General features: G+C 50.7%; 4 protein-coding genes across 4 annotated transcripts; 2 read left to right on the top strand and 2 right to left on the bottom strand.

The window, feature by feature from the left end:
* The first annotated feature begins 1,007 nt into the window (after positions 1-1,007).
* Positions 1,008-4,803, top strand: LOC120710014 (ketol-acid reductoisomerase, chloroplastic-like). The gene is made up of 10 exons (XM_039995648.1): positions 1,008-1,346; positions 1,462-1,554; positions 2,026-2,091; positions 2,326-2,466; positions 2,944-3,171; positions 3,308-3,425; positions 3,499-3,638; positions 3,721-3,888; positions 3,992-4,147; positions 4,241-4,803. Exons 1-10 carry the CDS (start codon positions 1,074-1,076, stop codon positions 4,604-4,606), a joined length of 1,749 nt encoding a protein of 582 aa, XP_039851582.1. The 5' UTR covers positions 1,008-1,073; the 3' UTR covers positions 4,607-4,803.
* A 390-nt stretch (positions 4,804-5,193) lies between these two features.
* On the top strand, positions 5,194-6,118 carry LOC120710015. The gene has a single exon (XM_039995649.1). It carries the CDS (start codon positions 5,482-5,484, stop codon positions 5,890-5,892), a length of 411 nt encoding a protein of 136 aa, XP_039851583.1. The 5' UTR covers positions 5,194-5,481; the 3' UTR covers positions 5,893-6,118.
* Positions 6,119-9,137: 3,019 nt separating this feature from the next.
* LOC120710016 (protein trichome birefringence-like 19) lies at positions 9,138-10,925 on the bottom strand. The gene is made up of 2 exons (XM_039995650.1): positions 10,171-10,925; positions 9,138-10,061 (listed from the first exon to the last, which is right to left on the bottom strand). The coding sequence occupies exons 1-2, from the start codon at positions 10,618-10,620 to the stop codon at positions 9,294-9,296; spliced, it is 1,218 nt and encodes a 405-aa protein (XP_039851584.1). The 5' UTR covers positions 10,621-10,925; the 3' UTR covers positions 9,138-9,293.
* A 10,689-nt stretch (positions 10,926-21,614) lies between these two features.
* Positions 21,615-23,174, bottom strand: LOC120710017 (protein trichome birefringence-like 19). The gene is made up of 2 exons (XM_039995651.1): positions 22,542-23,174; positions 21,615-22,416 (listed from the first exon to the last, which is right to left on the bottom strand). The coding sequence occupies exons 1-2, from the start codon at positions 22,980-22,982 to the stop codon at positions 21,661-21,663; spliced, it is 1,197 nt and encodes a 398-aa protein (XP_039851585.1). The 5' UTR covers positions 22,983-23,174; the 3' UTR covers positions 21,615-21,660.
* Positions 23,175-24,114: the final 940 nt, after the last annotated feature.

Raw genomic sequence — 24,114 nt, forward strand, 5'->3', positions numbered from 1 at the left:
CAACCTATTTCTTTATTTTATCTTAATATTTAGATTCAAATTCACACCACGACATACCGCTTAAAGTACAACTATTTGTAATTTTCTGCAGGGCGCGCATTGCGCGCCAACCTAACTAGTAATATTTCTGGAGCCAACAAACCATAAAACAACATACGGCTTGAATCAAAAGTTACAAGGTATGCCATGAAAAGATCTTACCTCGACTGTAGCCAGCATATAGTATATATGTGTGTGTGTAGAAACAATAATCTCGAGCACAATACACCTTTGCACACATTCTTTTTACGATAATAATCCATGAATGTTATTGTTTGGACTGGAGTCGATGGTTTTTTTCTCCAGAAAAATAATACCATGCTGACTTGTTCTTCCGGTACCAGCAGCCATAGCAATAGCGATGTGATTTTCCTACTGTCGCCACTCAGCTCACCCCACATCACCTTTCAGCCCTACTTTTTTTTTTGAACTTAAAGGCAGGAGCACTGCCGCATCATATAAGGAGAAGAAAGCGGGTTGTTACATAGTTTGTGATTACATAAAAAAGAAAGAAACTCAAACTCCTACAACACATGGATAACTAGCCGACCTCGCGGACTTCACAAGCCTGCCGCCTCACTTCCATTTTTACCTTGATCAAGGGCAGCAGGGATAACGAAGGGAGCAAAACCCCCCTGAAAGTGCGGCGATTTCTTTCGTTCCAGATGTTCCATGCCGTGTACATGTAGATGGCTGCAACTCTAGTCCTGAGGTGACTGCGAGAACGGATGAGTTCCACCACTCCTGTATCGTGAGACCTGGATCCGGGATGTGAATTAGTCCTTCTGTCCACTCCTGTACGTGCCACCAAACCTCCTGGGCACTGGGGCAATGCAAGCAGAGGTGAGCAGCCGTTTCCTGCTGCTGATCACATAGCGAGCAGACCGGGTTACACTGAAAACCTTTCAGCAACAACACATCCGCAGCCCTACTATCGCACACATAAAAGGCCCACCAAGAATCCCCCCCTCTTTCCAGGTTCCAGCCACCCCCACGCCGTCACGCTTCACGCTTTCACCCTAGTCCCCTCCCAAATGGCGGCGGCCACCTCCACCACCTACCTCGCCGTCGCCCGCAAAACCCTAAACCCCGCCCCCTCGGGAGCCCCAGGCGCCGCCGCCGGCTCCGTCTCCGTCTCCTTCCCCGCCGCGCAGGCCCCATGCCGCCTCGCCGCCTCCGCGGGCCGCCGCCGCGCCGTGGCCGCGAGGGTCGCGTCGCCGTCGGTCGTCGGCACCGCCATGCCGTCGCTCGACTTCGAGACCTCCGTCTTCAAGAAGGAGAAGGTGTCCCTGGCGGGCCATGAGGAGGTCTGATTTGTGCCCTGCCCGTGCTGTTTGCCTCCCGTCGTCCGTCGGTGATTAGTTCGAGCCGTCGTGCGAACCCGCACCCCCTGTTGCTGACTTTGGTGGGTTTATGTTGCAGTATATTGTCAGGGGCGGGAGGGATCTGTTCCCGCTGCTGCCGGAGGCGTTCAAGGGGATCAAACAGATTGGCGTCATAGGCTGGGGCTCGCAGGTTAAAACTCTGCAAACTCTGTTCTCCCGGAATGGTCCTTGTTGCCAATTTCGCTTGATGGTGATTTTGACTTTGGGCGGGAAAAAAAAATTATATGCTACTAGACTAGTATTACTTGCTTCCAACTACTAATGCCAGGCTAGCGTACTACCACAGCACACATCATCTGATTTGGCCCCTGCTTTTTGCGCTCGAGTGTTACAGGATTAGTGCTAGTGCTACTTAATATTAGATATTGTTTGGTTTAGTAGGAAGCGATTTTGGTGTTGCTATGTTTGGCGTGGGATGCAGCGAATGCCTCTGTTTTGCATATATGTTATTGTACAATACATATTTGCTTGATGTTTCCTTGTTATAAGTTATAGTTGTTCTTGTTCCCCATCAAGAACTTTTCTATTGACCTTTGGGCATGATCTCTTCCATTGATAAAACAATATGCAGGCAATAACATAGCCAGTGTTAATTTTGCAGGGTCCTGCACAAGCTCAGAACTTAAGGGACTCACTTGTTGAGGCAAAGTCAGACATTGTTGTTAAGGTTAGGCCTTCTTTTGCATTCTTCCCGTACAGCATATCCTGCCCTGATAGATAAGGTTAAAATTTATCACAGGTCTTTGCTCTAAATTGTTACTTGAATAAATGTTTCTTAATTTCTTCTTGGCTCCACATTCCATAGGTAGTTAAAATAACTGCTGGAGATTATGGGTTTGTTAACTGGTACTTAAGTACTTAAACATTTTTTACCTCTCTGGTCCTGCTGTTTTGGTTTCAGATTGGTCTCCGGAAAGGTTCTAAATCTTTCGAAGAAGCTCGTGCAGCTGGATTCACTGAAGAGAGTGGGACTCTGGGTGATATATGGGAGACTATATCAGGCAGTGATCTTGTATTGCTTCTGATATCCGATTCTGCTCAGGTTTGTTTCTTCGGTGATTTGTATGCTCATACAGTGTCATTTCTGTGATCATTCACTGGTATGGTGCTGTCATTCTATTGATTTAAACTATATTTTATGGTTTGTAATTGCAAACTATATTTAAACTATATTTTATCAAAACGTTGAATATGAGGCAGATTCATGCTAGTCATACTCTGATAATTTTGATATTGTTTGTGTCTTAAAAGAGTTGTCGGGTGGCATAAATTCCTATATGACTCGCTATATTCAGTGTGGTCATTCTCTAGCTAATTCTATGGTTTGCAATTGTTTTATCTTAGCAGCACTTCTGTTTCTCGAAAAAATTGAATGTTTTTATTAGTTTGTACATATTTTATGCTTGCTATTATTTTGGTTCTCATTCCACTATTCCAGCAAATTTTGCTTCTCGTGTTCGTTTTGCCTACATAATTTTTCTATGAGATTTGATTTGCAGCATTTCGATACTATGTGCAGGCGGATAACTATGAGAAAATTTTCTCACACATGAAACCCAACAGTATTCTTGGTTTGTCACATGGATTCCTCCTTGGACATTTGCAATCCCTGGGCCTAGATTTCCCTAAGAACATTGGTGTGATAGCTGTCTGCCCCAAGGGAATGGGCCCATCAGTTAGAAGGCTTTATGTTCAGGGAAAAGAGATAAATGGTGCTGGTATCAATGCTAGCTTTGCTGTTCACCAGGTATGTTACACATGGGTATTGTCCGAATGTTTACTATTTAGCTAGTTTGCTTTCATAAAAGAACACATGCCATTTTTATTTACAATATATATTTTTGAATCTCTGTTGATGTCCTTGTATTGTTCATTGAATTTAGGATGTTGATGGAAGGGCTACAGACGTAGCTCTGGGGTGGTCAGTTGCTCTAGGTTCCCCTTTCACATTTGCTACTACTCTAGAGCAGGAGTACAGGAGCGATATTTTTGGAGAGCGAGGTGGGATCCACTTTAATGTTTGCCTGAACAAAGGTAAGCAGGGCGCGTGACTAATTATTTATTTATTATGCAGGTATTTTGCTCGGTGCTGTTCATGGCATGGTGGAGGCTCTTTTCAGGAGATACACAGAGCAAGGAATGGACGAGGATTCAGCATATAAGAACACTGTAGAGAGCATCACTGGAATCATCTCTAAAACTATTTCAAAGAAGGTATTTGGAGCTTTTCTTATCTTTCTAATGTCTCTTTTCATCCTTTATGCTTTACACATTCCGTATCTTTCCATGTTACCAGGGTATGCTTGAAGTGTACAACTCCTTGACCGAAGAAGGAAAGAAGCAGTTCATTGAGGCTTATAGCGCGGCATACTACCCATGCATGGACATCTTGTATGAGTGCTATGAAGATGTTTCTTCTGGAAGTGAGATTAGAAGCGTGGTGTTGGCTGGGAGGAGATTTTATGTATGCTTTCTTATCCAGTTAAAAATGCTAAATCATATTTCTTTCATGGATATCCAATGAAATAATAAACATCTGACTCATCTGATTTTCTTCCTTTTTATAGGAAAAGGAAGGGCTTCCTGCTTTCCCCATGGGCAATATTGATCAAACACGTATGTGGAAGGTGGGTGAAAGGGTGCGTTCAACCAGGCCACAAGGTGACCTTGGCCCATTGCATCCCTTCACTGCTGGAGTGTATGTTGCATTAATGATGGCTCAGGTTGGATCCTGATTCACAAAAATTGAAAATAGGATTTTATCATACATTGGTTGGTGAAATGTTACAATTTACTTTTTTTTGGTGCCCTTTCAGATTGAGGTCCTTAGGAAGAAGGGCCACTCTTACTCCGAGATCATCAATGAGAGCTTGATTGAGTCTGTGGACTCGCTGAACCCATTCATGCATGCTCGTGGGGTGGCCTTCATGGTTGATAACTGCTCCACGACTGCTCGCTTGGGATCAAGGAAGTGGGCACCGCGTTTCGACTACATCCTGACTCAACAAGCTTTTGTTACTGTTGATAAGAAGGCACCAATCAACCAAGACCTCATTAGCAACTTCATGTCTGATCCCGTCCATGGTGCCATTGAAGTCTGTGCTCAGCTGAGGCCCACCGTCGACATATCAGTACCTGCTGATGCCGATTTTGTGCGCCCAGAGCTCCGGCAGTCTTCCTAAAGTTTGTATCGATCTGCAGTCCGCCTCAGTGGTTAGGTTATATAAGGGGTACTATGAGTGTGGGTGTTTGAACTCTTATTAGGCCATGTATTACTGCTGTTTGTGAACCGGAAAAGTAAACTCTGAGTGTAGGACAACTGTTGTGCGATGGTACTGAACTTATATTTGGCATGAATAAAAATAAGTGGTTGATCCGAGTATCTATGCCCGTTTCAATGTAGATCCTGTAGAGCTGATGGATGAAGATCGTTGTGATCTGTCTGCACTGAATATTTCTGTAAACCATTTTTTACTTCATTTTGCTAAACTTAGCGGAACTATTTGAGTTCTAACGAAGCCAGGGTCCATATGGGCGCATCAAGATCTGAACTATCATGTCGTGTGTCTCAATGAAGGATAATTTTGCCCAAGAGTATCACTGTATCATTAAAACTTGTCACATTCTTTCATCGCTTTTCAGTTGAGACGGAAGGGAAGCCCCAACTACTTGTCAGCGATCTCCGCAAACTTTTCTTGGGATGGACGAGGCTAACTGGCTAAGCATTGCACGGCGACATTGCCGGCCCTCCGGACTAGGCAATGCAAAACCCTGCGCCACACTGACAAGCAGACAACACCGTCTTGGGCACTAGCACTACCGACATGTAGCATCGCTCGGTCATCTCGTCGCCGAACATCCGCACGCTAAACTCCTAAACCCCAACGATTATTTCGAGGTCCGTCACCTCTCGTTCGTTTGGCGTCTCCTGATTCGCCCTCTTATATAAGCTCCCAGCAGCCACACGCAAATCACATCATCGATCAAGCGGTTTCCATCAGAGAGCAGGTAATACTAACTGAAGCGACCTTGCTGATCAGCTAACCAATCAACCACCATGGCCGAGAGGGAGGGCGCCGTGGTGAAGAAAGGGCACGAGGAGGGCCTGAAGATGGCGGTGTCGCTGCTGGAGGAGTTCGGGCTCCCGCTGGGCCTGCTGCCGCTGGCGGACGTGATCGAGGTCGGGTTCGTGCGCGCCACGGGGTACATGTGGATCGCGCAGCGCAAGAAGGTGGAGCACCAGTTCAAGCTGGTGAGCAAGCAGGTGAGCTACGACGTGGAGATCACGGGGTACGTCCAGGCGAAGCGCATCAAGAAGCTCAAGGGCGTCAAGGCCAAGGAGCTCATGCTGTGGCCGCCCGTCAACGAGATCTCCGTCGACGACCCGCCCACGGGCAAGATCCACTTCAAGAGCCTCGCCGGCGTCACCAAGACCTTCCCCGTCGAGGCGTTCGCCGCGGGTCAGTAAGCCCGCCGCGCGCGCACCCCCGCCCGGTGACCCTGCTCGGTCGCACACGTCACGTACCCCCTGCTGCTTGATTTGCCGCATAATTTTATTAAAGAAAAAAAACGCGCTAGACGGCCGAGGTTTGTTAGCGCGATGAAGTAAGAAGATGGGTTTGTACTGTTTTATTAATCACGAGTGCTTTTGCGAGGATGGATTTGCAATACGAACCTTACAGTTGTTTGAGAATTCAGAAAAACGTGAGCACTGGCATCTTATGTTTGTCGCAGCTGACCCATTGGAGTTTTTTTTTTTTTTTGAGACGAGCGACCCATTGGACCATCCTATTCCTAGGCCCCCGTCCACCCATTCATCTGGGCCGGGCAGAGTCGCTCCTACGCCTTCCCGGCCTTGGAAACTTATGCTGCAGACTTGGAGAGGTTAAGATAAGTTGGACCGATGTGGGCCACCTGTATGCAACGAGGTGTTCCACCGCCGGCGATGACCGCGGACGACCGACGCCTCGTCCTCGCTTGGACTTGCCTTGCGCCCGTCGCCGTTTCCGGTCAGATTAACCGAGGCACCGGGCCGCATCTAGCGATCATTAGACCCGGCGCCGACGGCCGGGCGCTGGGTAAAGTGCCAGCCGAAAGCGTCGGTGCGCAGCAAAACCGCACGTCGGGTGGACGCGAGAGCACTACCCGGATGGGTCCCGGCCGCGGCTCCCACCAGCTCCATCCATCCGCATCCGGTCGGCAGGCTGCCCCGTAATTACGGGTCCCCGTGATCGTCTCCCGTCGGCGCCACTAGTACCGGGGGGGCACTGGCCACCTCCATGAGTACACGGCACGCTTGCTCTCGAAGCGATGGATCCATCCATTCCATGGCATCCAAGCCACGAGCCGGTGCCATCAAGTCACTCCTGGGACGTACGGGCCGAGCGCGTAGTTTCTCCAGTCTTTTCGGTGCAGCTCGATCTCGACTCGGGCAGTCAGGCTAGTTACTACGTACGGTCACCCGTTGCGGTTAAGGTCGTAACTGGCCTTTTTTTTTTACGGTGGGCCGCCTCGCCCGCGTTATTCTCGCGGGAGTGAAAGCTTCAGGTTAAAATCTTCTGCTGCGCCCTCCCGGTTTCTGCTGTAGTCTGCACTCCCACGAGCCATTGGACGAAAATGGCCCGTCTGACTTCGGTAGCCGGTGGGCCCGCTCCCCCGCCGCCCATTATGGGCAATGATCTCCAAGTAGCATGGGCCCACCCACATGTCGGAGTGTGTTTGTTTGAAATCGAGAAAATTCTATGCAGCCAGGGAGCCTGGTGCTAGTGCTTGGACTGCTGGAGCAGCAGCGGCGGCGGCAGGCGTACGTCGGAGGAGCCACGTCGGCCGCGGGGGAGTAGACAGGCAATCGGAGCCGGTCGTACGCCACTGCGCCCCGCGCCGCCGTGAGAACCGATCGGGCCAGACAGGGTTCTCCTAGTCCAGGCGCTCAGCTCGTCATCACCGCCCGCCAGCGCCAGGCCTGGTCTGGTTCTAGAAAGCCGCCTGTACACCAGAGGCCTAGTGCTGCGCGGCTGTGCGGGCGTCACTCATCACTGGCACACGCGCACGGCACGCCAACCAACCCACCCGCTCGTTCAGAAGTCAGGAGCAGGGTTCACCTTACCGATGTTAAAGCGATTTTCGCCAACTAGCAGTATCGGTAAACCGGCGGTAAATCGCCGGAAACCGCTAGAAACCGCTCGAAATGACAATTCAAATTCAAAAAAACGGTAACCGTTGTTTACCGACCGGTAATCGATGTTTACCGACCGGTAACCGTCGTTTTTAACCGGTAAACACCGTATGACTTTGGAAAATTAAAAATTTTGGCAGCATTTCACCATAATTTTGTAAATATCATTACTGATGGTATATATCAAACAATTATATAACATTTACACATACATAGAATAGAAGTTCATATCCATAAAAATAGAAATTCACATCCATAGTCCATATAGATCATCACAACAATAGTCCATGCAAATCATCACAACCATAGTCCTCACAAATCATCATCGTCAATATATATAATACATAGTAGTGGTTTCCGGTCCAAATGAACAAATGAACAAATGCAAATATATGTACATATTTGAAATATGAACACACATATATACATATAGCTAAAATGAACAAATTAACATCCAACTACCATGAACAAATGGATCCATATAGCTAATATGAACACATGTTTTTGAATATAGCTACACAACAAACATCTAAAAATCAATGTAAAATCAAGAAATACTCACAATGCAGTGGTTTCCGGTCCAAACGCGCCGATTTCTGCCCGGAAAACGCCGAATACCGCTCGGGATTAGAGGATACCACTTGGGATTACCGGTCTGAAAGTTTTTTTATTTTTTTGAGTGCCCAAACAGTCAAATATTTGAACATGTTCTATATTAGAATGATGTATGTCATCTCTACTTTCATACCATATTTTTTCCTTTTTTATTTCAAATATTTTTGAAAATTTTAAATTCAGGCGAAATTTTTCGAAATTTACCGTCGGTATGGGTTGCCGCCTAGTAGCGGTATCGGTAAAAATCGGCGGTAACCGGCGGTTACCGAGCGGTAAGGAAAACACTGGTCAGGAGTCGCCCGGCTCACGCACACCACTATCCTCAGCAGCGCAGCGCGCATGGTGGTGGTCGCCGCTCCCACACGCCAGCCAGCCAGCCTCGCGCGGCACCACCCGCTTCTTCTGTCCGGCCCCGGCGCCATCAGTGCCGCGCGCGATCCACCACCGTCCATCCATAGGTGGCGCGCGCGCCAGCTCGCTCCCACCCGGTCCCGGACGGACGCCGCCGTACACGGCCCACCCACCTCGCCGCCCCGCGGGGTCACGCCGCGCGGCGCTTTTACTCCGCGGTCTCGTACGCGCCCCAGATCTGGAACTGCGAACCGCGGCAGGAACCCGACACGGGACGCGATGGTGAAGGGAGGGGCAGGCGTGGCGTGGCAGGCATAACTACTTTCGTTTCAATTTGATCTCGGATTCGAAATGGCCGGGGCGACGACCTTTTCGACAGCTCGCTGCTTTGCGTGCGCCATCCAGCCAGAGTAGTACTACTCCAGAATCAAATGCGCAGCACTACAGCTGCTGCCGCGGGCAGCGGCCTTTTCTTGATTGTTCCTTTTCACGCACGGCGCCGACCGACCAAAGAGGCGAAAGAAAAAAAAGGAATGGTCACGCCGATCGACGACAAACAGAGAGAGATTGTGTGAGATCTCGGCGGCCTCCGGGATGAACGAATCCTTGCTTGTCAAAATTTTTCCCCTTCCCTTTTTTTTTGAACAAAAAACGGCAAAACAAAACGAATCTGTGCACGGTTACCGGCGATTGCGTTTTGGGACCCGAAATGTCGATCCGTCTGGTGGCTAGGCGAGGAGCATCTGGAAGAGCATGTCGTTCCAGATGTCGATGGGCCCCGGGAGGCACCAGTGGATGCAGTCATTGTAGAGCTGCACCTTCTCGTTTGGCCAGTGCCCGTACCGGCTGGGGTGGCCGTCGGGGCGCATCAGCATGGCCGCCGTGGCGTCCATGAGCATGAGCCGGCGCCCCTTGTCGCGCGCGGCCTTCTCCGCCGCCCGGAACTCCTCCATCTGCGCGGTGTAGAAGCGCAGGTCCCGCCCCTCCATGGTCGTCTCGTTGGCCCGCAGCGGCTGCGTGCGCCGGCAGTCGCCGCCGTGGTCCCACGTCCCGTTCTCGAAGTGCGACATGGGGGAGAGCATCCGCACGACGACCCGCGCCCGGAGGCGCTCCAGGTCGTTGATGGCGCGCAGCGCCACCCGCCACGCGCGGCGCTGCGAGTAGTAGAGCGTGAGGTCGGGCACGCCGTACTGGCGGCTGCAGAAGCTGCACCCGACCAGGCGCCGCTTCTCGTAGAAGAGGGAGGGGCGCGAGAACCAGTTGGCCGCCGACACCAGCACGTAGTCGAAGCGGGGCATCTGGGACACCCACTTGTCGTCGGGCTCGTCCAGGTAGAGGCTCCAGTGGCCCGTGTGCGCGGGGCCGTCGTGGTCGGGCTCCCGCGCGCGCACCAGGAACGGCGACCAGAACATGCTGATGGTGAAGTTGTACGCCCGGTAGTGGTACACCTTGTTCTGGTCCGTCGGGTTCGCCGACACGTCCTTGGGATAAGCCACCTGCAGCGGTAGTAGATTGATTTTGCAGGTGAATTCACATTCAGAAATCATCACAAGCTGGTTTCTTTTGCGAATTCAGTCAGAATTTCATTTCAGATAGGATACGCACCTGGGAGAGGAGGCAGAGCAGCGACTGCATGTGGTTCCTGGCCAGCGAGTCCCCGACGAAGGCCAGCGACTTGCCGCGCGCGAACTGCAGGAACTGGAGCGGGTCGAAGCGCGGGAGCTCGCAGCCGGAGGGCCGCCACCGCCACTTGAGGAACCCCAGGTCGGGGCGCCCGTACTTGAGGCAGTTCTGGTGCTCCTGGATCATGTGGCACGTCTTGTGGGTGTAGTAGGGCGCCTCCGGGTCGGGCACCCACTCCCCGCGGAAGATGTCGCAGTACTTCATCACGCTGACCACCGGCGTGGAGGACGCGAGCTTGGCGGCGCGCGGCGCCACGCCGACGCCCACCAGCCCGAAGTACTGCGCGTTGGTGAGCACGATGAGGATGGCCAGCGCCGAGAAGTAGACCGGCACCGGCCCGAACAGGAACCGCACCACCCAGTGGAGCTTCATCCCGCTGCTATCCGCCGCCGCCGGAGCCCTCCTCCAATAATCCAACCGAATCGACCCCCCCTCTCTCCTCTCCTGCTATGTAGTTTACCTTGGGCTTGGCTTTACCTAGCTACCAATCTCTCGTCCGCCCGCAAGCGACTCTGCGGGGAGCATGCAAGACGACCGCCGGCCGCGGCGCCGGTGTGGTGGCCGGCCCCCTCGCTCGCCCGCGAGAGATAGCTACGAGCTGAGCCTGAGGGCGCTACCCATCCGCACCGAAGCCCTTTTCGCCCCCCCCCCCCCCCGCTTGAATAGAGCGGCGGCCGGCCGCGCCGAGCCGAGCCGGGCCGGTGGGCACGCGAGTAGGTGCGCCGCCGGTTTCAATAATACTGCCAGGTGGGGCTCGGCGCTCGCGGGGGGGAGGAACATGCCCGTTCCTGTCAAATATTTATCGTCGCCTAGTAATAGGCCGAGGCGCTAAGCGCCCCCATCATTAATTAAAGAGGAGCCTCCCCCGCGTGACCTCCGCTCTGAGCGTTCGAGTCGCCGCTTGCTTGCCCGCCCGCCACTTGCCGAGCTGGAGATCGAGCTGGCCTGCGGCGAGTGATCGGGTCGTGCCCCTGCACCAACACGGCACCAGGGCCAGGCCTGCAGATCTGAAAACGATCGTGTTATCCTGCCTGCCATGTTATTGTACTATTCTTTTTTACGCGGTTTTTTTATACCTTGTTTGTTTGTACTGATGCTGGGGTGCTGCAGAGGAATCGACGAATGGGAAGCGGACGTTGTGAGGAGGATAAACAAAGGAGTGGGAGGGAGGAACAGCGGTCGATGCTCGCCCATCGATAGATAGATAGAAAAACCAAACAGCGGTTAGTTTTTGTGTTTACGGGAGTGGGCGCCGCGCGCGCGCGGTTTCAGAGGTAGGATGTTGGTTAGCATGTTTGTCCGGGTGGAGTTTGAGGGAGATTGCGAGTGCGGGGAGATGCTTCTGGTCGGCCTCGCCGCCTCGGCTCGGCTGGGGATACCTACCAAGTCCACAGGAGAGTGGGAGAAGTGGCAAGGCACACAGTAATCACCGGGCACCCCGACACGCGATTAGCTTAGCTCCGAGTAGCCATCACGGGGACGGGCGTCACTGTCCGGTCCGGAGTCGCCTCCTGATCGGAGCCGGCGCGGGGCGGCGGCGGACGTTAACCCCGAGGCGACGCGGGCACTGTCCGTGCCACCATATGGCGCCATGGAGCAAGCGATCAGCAGCTGCTGAGGGCAACGGCGCGAATCAGACGTGCACTCGCGCAATGGCGAGAATCGCGTGAAACGGGAGCAACCACTCCACCGGAAAAAGATCTGCCGTGAGACGGAATGAAAAGGCGACGCCAAGCGCCGGCCCCCTACTAGAGATACGAGTAAAACGCCGCAGACAAGAAAAGAGCGGCGCCGGAGAAAGGGAAATTGGCTCTTACAACCGAACCGTGCAAGGAGACAAGGCTACGTGGCGTGGGCAGCCGGAACAGCTGTCGTCGCACCGGGCGGGACGGGACCACAGACCAGCGGCGTCCGGGCTCGTGACAGGAGGCGAAACCGCCCGCGAAATCTTTTTCATCTCCCCGTGAAAAAGAGCATGCGCAGGGCAGTGTTTTCCTTACCGATCGATAACCGCCGGTTACCGCCGATTTTTACCGATACCGCTACTAGGCGGCAACCCATACCGACGGTAAATTTCGAAAAATTTCGCCCGAATTTAAAATTTTCAAAAATATTTGAAATAAAAAAGAAAAAAATATGGTAAGAAAGTAGAGATGACATACATCATTCTAATATAGAACATGTTCAAATATTTGACTGTTTGGGCACTCAAAAAAATAAAAAAAACTTTCGGACCGGTAATCCCGAGCGGTATCCTCTAATCCCGAGCGGTATTCGGCGTTTTCCGAGCGGAAATCGGCGCGTTTGGACCGGAAACCACTGCATTGTGAGTATTTCTTGATTTTACATTGATTTTTAGATGTTTGTTGTGTAGCTATATTCAAAAACATGTGTTCATATTAGCTATATGGATCCATTTGTTCATGTTAGTTGGATGTTAATTTGTTCATTTTAGCTATATGTATATATGTGTGTTCATATTTCAAATATGTACATATATTTTCATTTGTTCATTTGGACCGGAAACCACTACTATATATTATATATATTGACGATGATTGTTTGTGAGGACTATGGTTGTGATGATTTGCATGAACTATTGTTGTGATGATCTATATGGACTATGGATGTGAATTTCTATTTTTATGGATATGAACTTCTATTCTATGTATGTGTAAATGTTATATAATTGTTTGATATATACCATCAGTAATGATATTTACAAAATTACGGTGAAATGCTGCCAAAATTTTTAATTTTCCAAAGTCATACGGTGTTTACCGGTTAAAAACGACGGTTATCGGTCGGTAAACATCGATTACCGGTCGGTAAACAACGGTTACCGGTTTTTTGAATTTGAATTGTCATTTCGAGCGGTTTCTAGCGGTTTCCGGCGATTTACCGCCGGTTTACCGATACCGCTAGTTGGCGAAAATCGCTTTACCGTCGGTAAGGTGAACCTGGGCGCAGGGTGCATCGGTAGGTAGATTTGGTAAACGTAAACAGTGGCGAGTCCGGCTCGTTCCTGCACGCGCCGTAGGGCCGGCGGGCGCAGGAGCTGCCGCTGCCGGCCGGCACATGGCCGGGGCGGACAACGACCACACGCCCCACGCGCGCGCGTGTTCCTGCGCCTCCTAATTTTTCACCGGAAGCGCGCGGGTGAGGCGACAGGGCTCCACGGCGACGGCGACGGCGGTGACGGTAACGCGACAAGGCGGCAGGTTGGTTCATGTGCGTCGGCAGGGCTGCGTGCCCATGGCAGGGAAGCTGGGAGCGCGCGGGGTTGGGCGGGCAGGCAAGGGGGATCCGAAGCGCCCGCGCCGCGTCCGTCGACCTCTCCCGTTTCGGCCGGTCCGACCAGCGAACTAGCAGCGGCGGCGAAGCAGGAAGGCGAGCGAGGCGGAAAGCTCGAATCCACCGTTCCCCGCCCACTGCTCTGCTGCAGGGTGGCCTCGCGAGTCCGAAGTTTCTTTTTTTTTTGGAGGAACGCGAGTCCGCAGTTTGCGCGCGCGGACGGCATCAACGACTCGTGGGGATGTTTGTACACGGCACATGGGCCCTGGATCCGGCGGACGGCGACGACATGCCTGCATGGCTACAAAGCTAAACTAAACAAGGCGCATCAGCAGAGGAGCTAGAAAAAAAAAAACCGACGTGCGCGGACTGAGGTCTCACTGTGCGTTCTTGTTATCCTGCAGCAGCGTGAGGCAGACCCAACCCAGATCCACAAAAGATGCGATAAACCCTGCTGCTCTTTTCTTTTTATTTGCTTGTTAGGGAAATGTTTGAATTATACTTCGAACTATCGCAGAAGTCTGATTTTTAACTTTCAATTAAGAAACTGGATATCATAGGTCATTCAACTATCAAAATCGAACAAATTTGACCCTTGGAGTGGTTTCCAAGGTGGTTTTATATTTAAAAAAATAAAAAATTAATTAGATCTAAAAAATCAAAACTAATTTATTTTAAATTAGAAAATTTAAAACAAGTACCATTTTTTAAAAAATGTAACCTATTTCTTATTGCTATATTTGAATCTTGGTTATTCAAAAATAATAGACATAACTACGCAATCAAATATTATAAAAACAAAAAATTGGATCTGAATAACTGAAAAGTATCGTGCCAATAGATAAGTTAAATTTTTAGAAAACTTTTATTACCCAATTTGTATTTTTTTTATTTAGAATAAATTACTCATGTTTTTAGTATAAAATTGAATATTTTTAATTATCACAAATTGATAAACCACTTAAGGACTAAATTTGCCGGATCTGAACAGTTGAATGGCTTTTGTTACCCGATTTTGTAGTTGAATATTGAAAATCGAATTTTTATAATAGTTGATGGGTGCACTTTCCCCTTCTCGTTATAATTCTGTCTAGACAGAGTATGGATCGGGATCTGTGGCTCAACCCCAGAGCACGGGCGATCGTACAGCATGTACGAAGCTGCTGGCGTGGACTTATGCTCACCGCTCACAGTTTCACAAACGGTGGAGTCAAGTTGTGCGCACTTGCGAGCCGATTCCGTTGCAGTAAAAAAATCTTCTAGATTTGGGAGGGGGAGGTGAAGCTTCAGGGGCCATGAAACACATGCGTGTTACAGTCAGTACTTGCATGCTTCTTCACCAAAGTGGAAAGGCATCGGTCACTGGTGCAGTACCAGTGAAGTCCAGCTGCCTACTCGTACTCATCTCACATCCCAGGGCGGCCATCTATTAAAAAGAAAAAAGGAAAAGAAAAGCGAAACAAAGGGAGAGAAAAAGATGATGCTCTGGGCCATCTCCGGGCGGGGGCGTTTGAATTTCGATGGTTGGCGCGGTTGCATCGCAGCTACCTGCCCCGCCCCGGCAGGGGGCAGCGGCGTAAATTTCCGAGCCGGTACTGTCATTGGTCACCACCACATGGGGGCCGCGGTGAACTGCTCCTGCACGTGGACCTGCCCACATCTAAAGTTACTATCAGTAGTCCTAAAGCACGGGTTAAAAGGTAATGAAATCACCAAACCGATTAATTTGTTAGCTTTGTTGCTGTCGTCCGTACCATTGTTCATGGGCGAGCTTTTTCACCCTTAACCCGAACGCTACCCACTTGCGGTGCGGTGACCCCCCCGTTCCGAGAGGCGAGAGCAGCCGTGGCCCAGCAGCATGATCCCCCGTGCCAGCTTCCGATCCAAGGAGCGTCGAGCATCGATTAACCATGATGATCATCTCTTACTGTTGGTAAAGTAGTAGAAAAATATTTCCAGACAGCCTGCTAGGCGTGCGTCCAAAAGAAATCGTACGCGCTGTCGCCTAGCACAGTGGCCTTGTTTGGTTTGGTATAGAATTTTAGCGCTAGTGAAGAGTAACAAATTTTGACCACTAATTATAGTGTCAAACAAAGTCAGTTTACAAAACTAACTTCAGAACCCCACACTAGCGATCCTGAAGAATCTAACGAGGCATTTGACCGCGCGATTAGAAGATGGTTACTGTAGCATCACTGTAGCTAATTATCAATTAATTACCGTCATTAGATTCGTCGTGAAAAATTACACCCATCCCTAAAAAGGTTTTGCAAATTGACTTCATTTAGTGCTTCATGCATGCGAGATTCTTTTTTCGGAATTTGTGCGTGCTAGAAATCTAGCATCACCAGACAAGGCCAGTGTGGTGCACCGACACCCTCTGCTGGGTAGATTCGGACCAGTGGCTGCCACTGCCACTGCCACTGCCAAGATAGGGGTAATTCTCCGCTGCGCCCCTCGCTTTCTTCCCCTTGCTACAGTGAAGAAAGGCGATTTCCGAGGCGACTCGTGTCTTCCTCCCTCGATCCGCCGGCCCCTTCTCCTCCGGTGTCTATGCCGACGCCGGAGTTGAGAGGGGAGCCCGGCTCCTAGGCGGGAGGTGTATAGAAGTAGTTTTAGACCTTAGGGTTTGTAGTACCCGCCGATGTTTTCTACATCGTCGGTTAGGGTTAGGGTTCCTCCTCTCCTTGGTGGTGGCGGCGGCGTTTGACGGCGGCGTCTCTGGCGAGGGTTATAGGAGTATACCGGTGAAGATGCTGTGGCTTCATCGGCTTCTATTCGTCCTCCTCCAGGGTGTCGACGTCCACGACGGCGACGACTCTGGCAGTATCTGTGCCGGCGGTTCTGTGAGGAGGATGGTGATTTTGTCCCTCTGGAGCTGCTTCGGCGTTGGTGCTGCTGTCGGTGCAGGCGTCGACGATGGCTCTGAGAGGTTAGTCTACTCCTACCACGGTAATCGGGTTGGAGTTCTTCGCTGCTGGCTGTTCCAGAGTTGACTGCAATCCTTGGGGTGCCAGATCTCCTTTCTCTCGGCGAGAGATTGCTTGTTTGGGCTTTCAACGTTCATAGTGTGCATCGATTTTCTTGGTGCACCAAATGTTGCCAAGGTTGGTTGGAAAAGCTATGTGACTTCTTCGGAAGTGTCTTCGTCGAGCTGGAGCTCGGCTTCAAGGCGCGAGTTCAACGGTGATTCCTTCCTGGGATGCGGCGTTGGACGGCGGCTCTGGCGACCAGCAGTGAAGGCGACCGGGTGTGTGCTACAAGGACTCGGATGTAATTTCTATGTTCTGTTGGGTGTTCTTGTAAGCAATGTTTGTAACCTTCTATATCAATAAAATTTCATCCCGGTTTTCTCAAAAAAAAAAAGATAGGGGTAATTGGCTTCGCAGTACCTGTGGACTGGGGGTAGAGAGCCAGGGAAGGACTAGTACTTACCGGTAGCAAACAGAGGCCTGCGATGGAAACGGAGGCGGTAAAAAAAAACGAACGGTGAGGCAAAGGCACAAAGCCGCACTGGGAGACCACCGCCATGACCGTGGCCCGTGGGCGCCTGGCGAGGCGGTCGCCGGCGTCCGCGTCCGCGGCCGCGGCGTGGTGGAGGGCACGAAGCACGGCGGTCGCTGGCAGGTCAGCAGTCAACCGGGACGTACTGCTACGTGCAGCTGGTGATCCGCGCCCGCGCCGCGTTGAACTGGGCGCGCCGCGGGAATGGGGTTCAGCTGGCCGGCGACGACGACGGGTGCTGCCCCGCGCGCCCCCGTTGGTCAAGGCACGAATCCGGCTGCTTTTCCGGATTTCATTTATTAATGGAAAAAGTTTATATCAGTCCTTCACCTATGAGGGTTGGACTACATACCCCCAACTTATGAAACGGTCTATATCATCTTCTGAACTTTTCAAAACCGGTAAAATTATCCCCTGAAGCAGTTTTGAAAAATCATAATAAATCACAGAAAAATCATAAAATGGAAAATCCAATTGTGTTAGACTCCAAATGAGCAGATCTACACAGTGAACATATAATATGGTATGTTTTAGTACATTTTTTATTATAGCTTTAGATCTATACTTTTCTTCATAACTGTAAAAAATATACTAAAGTACTCCCTCCTTCCCCATTTATAAGGCATGGTGGAACATGACACGGTCTTCTAAACAACACTTTGACAATTTATTTATCATATATTATATCACTTTTGATTATAAACTTATAATCATTGTAAACTATATTTGATTATGAATCCAATCATATGAAATTTGCATTATAAAAACAAAAATTTAATAGTCAAATTATTGGTCAAAGATGAGAATGTTTGAATCTTGATATACGTGTAAGCCTTATAAACGGGGAAGGAGGGAGTATATCATATTATATGTTCACTGTGTAGATCTACTCATTTAGAGTTCAACACAATTGTATTTTTCATTTTATGATTTTTTATGATTTATTATAATTTTTCAAAATTGTTTTAAGGGGTAATTTGACCGGTTTTGAAAAAAAATCAGTGGGGGTGATATAGACCGTTTCATAAGTTGGGAGGTTATGTAGTCCACCCCACATAGGTGAGGAGATGATATAGACTTTTCCTATTTATTAATTGTTCGGATTGTTGGGACGAGCGCGATCCATCCAATCCCAATCATTCCATTCGTGTGAGCGTGGTGCGGCGAGACTGGCGATGATCAAACGGAGCACTCCCTCTCTCCTGAAATGTCGTTCCAGAGTTTTTAGAATAGATTATGATTATATAGAAAAGACTCCCCTACTCCTAATTATTAAGCAGTCAAAATATACTAATTAAACTAGCATGTCTTTCCGATCGGAGGCGGGACTTCAACGAAATGGCTATCTACATCGTGTGAAATTTGTGGAAAGAGCGAAACCACCGTATCTTCGACAACATCCACTCGACGGCACAACAGGTAGCCGAAAGGACAAAAGAGTGCTTAGAACAGTTCAAGCGGGCACGTTTTGTAATTCCAGTCTGAGCCATTTTGTTATCTTGCGACTGTGCTTGTGTGTTGCACCTAGAACTTTTGTCAAGGCCACACGGCAGGAGTGTCTGACCCCTTTTCTCCTTTTTGTCCTTGTACTGTTAATTCTTTTTCTCTTAATTGAAAGGCAGAGCTCCTGCCCGGTTCCTTCAAAAACTAGCATGTCTTTTTACTTTTTTCTACATGGTTGCATGCACATCTTTTTATTGGAAAAAAATCTAAAAATAATACATAATTAAGATGGTTGAGTTTACTCTCACAAATCATATAATGATGTACATTTGAGGACGGTGGGAGTAGACATTTGCGAACGAACGGCCATCGAAGCAGATAAAGGTTCGTTCACACCTACCTGCTGCCTACTGTCCTGAGAAGCGAGAAGTCGTGGTGCGCGATGTGAGCTCCACGAGCGCACACACGATTGACGATCCCTGTCAGCTAAGCCGGTTGTTGGCCTTTGTCTGGAGCCGTTAATTAATGATTGTGGATGGCAAAACGCATTCTAGTTTCAGACCACGCATGCAGGGTTTAGCGTGTTTCAGTTTCAGTCCAAGATAGCATGCATGATTGAAGGAACAACAAGCATACGGCAGAACACAAGACCAGGGAAAGTAGCAAGAGGCTCAGAAAGTCAGAAGGCACACGACTCACAGGTCAGACAGGCAGCGACAAGGCCCACCACAAACAGCCCACAGACTCTAGCGTCAAATTCGGCTCGCCCAACCTGCCGGATCTATACATGCACAGCCCACGTAATCGAATGGGCTGCCACTTGCCGTGCCTATACGGCCCACATAATCAGATTTAAGATCTTGAGAAATGAAGGCCCAATTGTCACTGCATTTTTTTTGAAACAAATTAGGTAAGAGAGCCGTCGATTATATTAAAAAGAAAATAAAAATTTAAATTGAGCAGCAAAAAGAAAAACGCAAACAACCCAACACCAAACCTCTTAACAAACATATCACACCACTCAACACACACCGCCAAATTGTCACTGCATTTAGTCACAGTTGTGGTAGAAATGTTGCAATGGAATATGGATTATGGAAGCCTCAGCATGGTTCACAGTCATGGCGGATCGATATCGCCTCTTTCAAGTTTCAAGTGTGAGTAGCCGTGGATCCTGAGGACGTGGGAACCGCTTACTGGCTTGGAGACAGTAGTAGATGCGGAACGCGACACTTGTCCAGCCGACGAACTCAAGAGTTGGGCAGCCATAGATGAAGCAGTGACGGAAGTAATCCAGCTGTGCGCGCTTCTCGGCTAGTGAAATGTCTTGTCAGATTTTCCCCTGCCATATAAATGAGTAACCATCTGCGATTGGCCATTGCCATTTCTCAAGCGATTGTACGTCACCAAATGTGTCCTCTGGTTTAGAAGTTCCCATACCAATAAGCCAGAAATTATTCCACAAAAATCAGGAAATGCATGAATGCGATTAGGAATTTAGGATGATCACGAGTAGCACGCACAGCACGCTAAGAAATCACCTCCAGCAGTAGCTGCTGGGATGGCGGGGCCGGACGGAATACTTGCGCGGAAGCTGGTCGAGTTTGAGCTCCGTCGATGACGTTGCGGTGGATCGGACAATGGCGGCAGCGAGCGGGGGCTTCTGCTTCCCTTGGCGCGGACGGCGGTGGTTGGGAGAGGTACCTGGATGGCTGGCTGGATGGAGGGAGGAGGATGACGTTGACGTAAGGCCCAATATGAGCTAGCCCACTACTTTGTGGGCAACTGGAGACATGGATCAATTCATTCCGTGGGCTTAAACCCAGGCCTCATTTCTGGAAATTGTAAGGATATCAGTCCTCTGCTCTAGATTCCACTTGAAAAGTTCCCTTGCAATTTCGCGTGAAGCTTCACAATCTTATATTTTGTTTGAAGCTTAAACCCACGAGTATATCAAGAAAAATACGGAAGAAAGTGAACAAAATGTACTGTATGTATCCTTTCACATACAATCCGATATATAATTACGGTGTTTGGCGCTCCAATTACACGTGTGGAGCAGCCTTGACCCAATAATGCTCATGCGTAGGAGGGCTAAAATCGCGGGGGGGGGGGGGGGGGGGGGGGGGGGCGCAATACTGAGTCTACGGTTGACCGCACCCAACTCAAGTCCCGGTCGACCGACCAACGTGGTGGATCCCACACCACGTGATTTTATCTCCTCTTCTCCCCGACCTGCTCTGTCCATCCATTTCCTTTCCGCCTTATCCTCTTCCCCTTCTCTTTTCTTCTCCGGATCCAAACCGCTCGGAGCCACTCGCCCGCTTCCATCCCCATCCCCGATTCCTACCCGCCGCCCCCGAATAACCCCGGAGGACCGAGCGCCCACCCGGCCACCCACCTCGACGGCGCCCCCAATCCCCGCCCCCGGCCCTCACCGCCGCCCGGCTGCTGGTCCCCGCTCCCATCCGCGTCGACTCTAGGCTAGGCCACCACCGCCCAGTGCCACGGAGCGCGTCCGGCGGCCGGCCCCGCCCCGCGCCGGTGCGCGGACGGCCCACGCCCATCCCTGCGGCCTCCGCCTCCCGCCTCCCCCCTTCCACGGAGGCCGGCGCTTATGCATCCCCGGTGCCACCAATGGTACGGCGTTCCGGTGGGGGAGTGACTCGTGGTGAATTGGTGATCGAGGGCACCTGCCCTTGGATGTTTAAGGAGAGGGCGCACATGCTGCTGCGCCTCGCTAGATCGGGACCACGCCGGCACCTGACCAGATCCAGGTTTTTTTTTGCATACAAATTTTTTTTGGATGATACTTTTTTTTTTCTTACATTTGATAATTTTTTCTCTGTCAAAATTTTTCTCGTAATTTTTTTTATCGCACCAATTTGTTTCTTAAAATTTTTTCTACCCACTAAAATTTCACTCGAAATTTTTTTTGATTCATAAAAAAATGTCTGAATTTATTTTTCTCAGAAAACAACAACAAAATTTCTAAAAACGAAAAAAAAACTGTCGGAAAATCGACCGTACGAGAGCCTCCCGTACGGTTGACCGTAAACTAGCGTAGCCCAATGGGGGGGGGGGGTGTAAACCTGTGTTCAATCCAGCACGATGCACACACTGTATGTGTCGAGGCAAAACTAATCCAAATCGAGCCATCTTAATCGTGCGTTAATTTGAATCTGACAGCATGTGGAGCAGCATGTCGTTCCAGGCGTCGACGGGCCCTGGCAGGCACCAGTGGATGCAGTCGTTGTACAGCGCCCGCTTCTCGTCAGGCCAGTGCCCGTACCGGCTGGGGTGGCCGTCGGGCCGCATCAGCATCGCGGCGGTGGAGTTCATGAGCACCAGGTCCAGGCCCTTCGCCTCCGCCGCCTCCCTGAACTCCTCCAGCTGCGACGCGTAGAACTCCAGCTCCACGCCCCCCATGGGCGCCGTCTCGTTGGCCCGGAGCGGCCGCGTGCGCCGGCAATCCCCGCCGGCGTTGTACGGCCCGCCCTCGAAGTGCGACATGGGCGACAGCGTCCGGAGGATTACCTTGCCGCGGAACCGGGCGAAGGTGAGCGCCCGGAGCGCCGTCCGGAACGCCATCCGGTGGGAGTACTGGTTGGTGAGGCTGCTGGTGAAGTTGAGCGGGACGTACATGCCGCCGACGAGCTGCCCGCGCTCGTAGAAGTAGGACTCGCGCGTGAACCAGTTGGCCCCCGAGAGGAGCAGGTAGTCGAACCGGGAGGAGGCGGACAGCCACCTGCCGTCGGGCTCGTCCAGGTACAGCCGGAACACGCCGGGGCGGTCGGCGCCGACCTCCTCCGCCCGCACCAGGAACGGCGACCAGAAGAGGTAGATGGTGAAGTTGTAGCCCTCGTAGTAGAGGATCTTGTTCGGGTCCGTCTTGTCCGTCACCGACACGTCCTTGGGCGACGCCACCTGCATGCGAAATCGATCCGTGCCATGAGCCAGCTTCGTTCCAACTTCGCCGTCCATGTTCAAGCAGAAGCTAATAAAGCTGTAGCCTGTAAGCAGTAAGCTGCTAGTCCTAAGAACTAACTCACCTTGGAGAGGAGGCAAAGGAGGGACTGCATGTGGTTCCTGGCCAGCGAGTCGCCGACGAAGCCGATCGTCTTGTTCCCGACGACGGCGAGGAACCTGTGCGGGTCGAACCGCGGGAGTTCGCAGCCGTGCGGCTTCCAGCGCCACTTGAGGAAGTCGAGGTCTGGGCGGCCGTAGAACATGCAGTTCTGGTGCTCCTGGATGAAGGCGCACGTCTCGTTGGTGTAGTGCGGCGCGTCCGGGTCCGGCACCCACTCGCCGCGGAAGATGTCGCACTTGGGCGGCGGCGCCGGCGCCGCGAGGTAGGACGAGCGGCCGATGAGGTCGTCGTCGCTGTAGCTCGGCTGCAGGTGCGGCACGTTGGTGAAGCAGGAGAGGATGACGACGGCCGAGAGGAAGATGGCGGCCGTGGGGCCGAACAGGAGCTTGAAGCACAGAACCATGGCTACTAGCTGCTCGACCAGTGCTCACTCAGACACTCTGCGGCGGCTGTGCAGTGTGCACTGGAGAGTGTGAGCGTCGGGATCGGTGGCATGCATCTGGCCTTTGCTTAGTACTGAATCAGAGGCCCAATCTTTCTACTTGACTGTTTCAACGTTCAACACCGGATCGGAGCTGTCGAGGTCACAAACAGTTCTTACTGCTTCCTAATGGAGGTGCAAGTGAACTTAATTTCTTCAGATCGATCAGTCACATGCCTGCCTGGCAGCCAACAATTATACATATTTGCTCAACATCATGACTTGTTCTTTTTAGTAAACCCCTCTCGGTGTTCGATACCACAGGGTACAGCAGCATCTGCTCATCGCCTAAATCCTCTTTGTTTTCTAGTATAGGCCAACCAATACGTTTTGGTGTCAGTGCTATTAATGTCCCAATGTCCCTATTCTAACCTCAACTCTGAATTATGTACGAATGTTCAACGATGTCGTTACTCGCAACTTCGCATTAGTATTCTGAATCATGCAATGGATGTTTTTTCTTTTTGTGAAAGAAACTAGATCAGATATAATCGTGCTGTCAGAATTCAGAACTTTCGGGAAAGAGAATAAAAATCCTACACTACAAGAGGCCTTTGCCTGCATGTCGATCGTCGGCGTCAATCGTCGATCGATCCAAGAAGCGTACTTCTTCACACGAAACGCTTGCTAGAGGTTTGCAAGAAAAATTACAAGGAGATCAACCTTTGATTTGAGACCAATAAGGTTTCTGATCTTGTTTAATCTTACCGAGGAGTTGAACTTGGCGACGGGGGAGCCCGCGGCGTTTGCGGCGGGGAGAGGAGTGAGTGGCGATGATCGAGGCTCACGCCCCGGAACCCTATGTTTTATCCCCTCGAGGAATCTGACCGCACGATCAAACACGAGTTGCAATTTCTTTTTTCTTGTTCTATATAGCGTTATCGAAACAAAAGGGATTCCAGTAAACAATTAGACATCGCCAGACTTGTTTCTAGATGTTCAAAGTTCAGAGTTTCGTCAGGGGCGTGCATTTTTTCTTCTCAATCCAGAACGGCAATGCGGCATTCCCATCGATCGGATCCAAGCAGTCGTACTGTTAACGATGCCAAACACA

The sequence above is a fragment of the Panicum virgatum genome, chromosome 5K (assembly GCF_016808335.1).
Source record: "Panicum virgatum strain AP13 chromosome 5K, P.virgatum_v5, whole genome shotgun sequence".
Lineage (NCBI taxonomy): Eukaryota > Viridiplantae > Streptophyta > Magnoliopsida > Poales > Poaceae > Panicum > Panicum virgatum.

Excerpts from the sequence above, each read along its gene's own strand:
- LOC120710014 (XM_039995648.1), top strand. The coding sequence starts at position 1,074 with ATGGCGGCGGCCACCTCCACCACCTACCTCGCCGTCGCCCGCAAAACC. Across the intron at positions 1,555-2,025 it reads TCATAGGCTGGGGCTCGCAG|GGTCCTGCACAAGCTCAGAA; the intron begins GTTAAAACTCTG and ends TTAATTTTGCAG. Across the intron at positions 3,426-3,498 it reads CGATATTTTTGGAGAGCGAG|GTATTTTGCTCGGTGCTGTT; the intron begins GTGGGATCCACT and ends TTTATTATGCAG.
- LOC120710015 (XM_039995649.1), top strand. The coding sequence starts at position 5,482 with ATGGCCGAGAGGGAGGGCGCCGTGGTGAAGAAAGGGCACGAGGAGGGC.
- LOC120710016 (XM_039995650.1), bottom strand. The coding sequence starts at position 10,620 with ATGAAGCTCCACTGGGTGGTGCGGTTCCTGTTCGGGCCGGTGCCGGTC. Across the intron at positions 10,062-10,170 it reads TGCTCTGCCTCCTCTCCCAG|GTGGCTTATCCCAAGGACGT; the intron begins GTGCGTATCCTA and ends CTACCGCTGCAG.
- LOC120710017 (XM_039995651.1), bottom strand. The coding sequence starts at position 22,982 with ATGGTTCTGTGCTTCAAGCTCCTGTTCGGCCCCACGGCCGCCATCTTC. Across the intron at positions 22,417-22,541 it reads TCCTTTGCCTCCTCTCCAAG|GTGGCGTCGCCCAAGGACGT; the intron begins GTGAGTTAGTTC and ends TTTCGCATGCAG.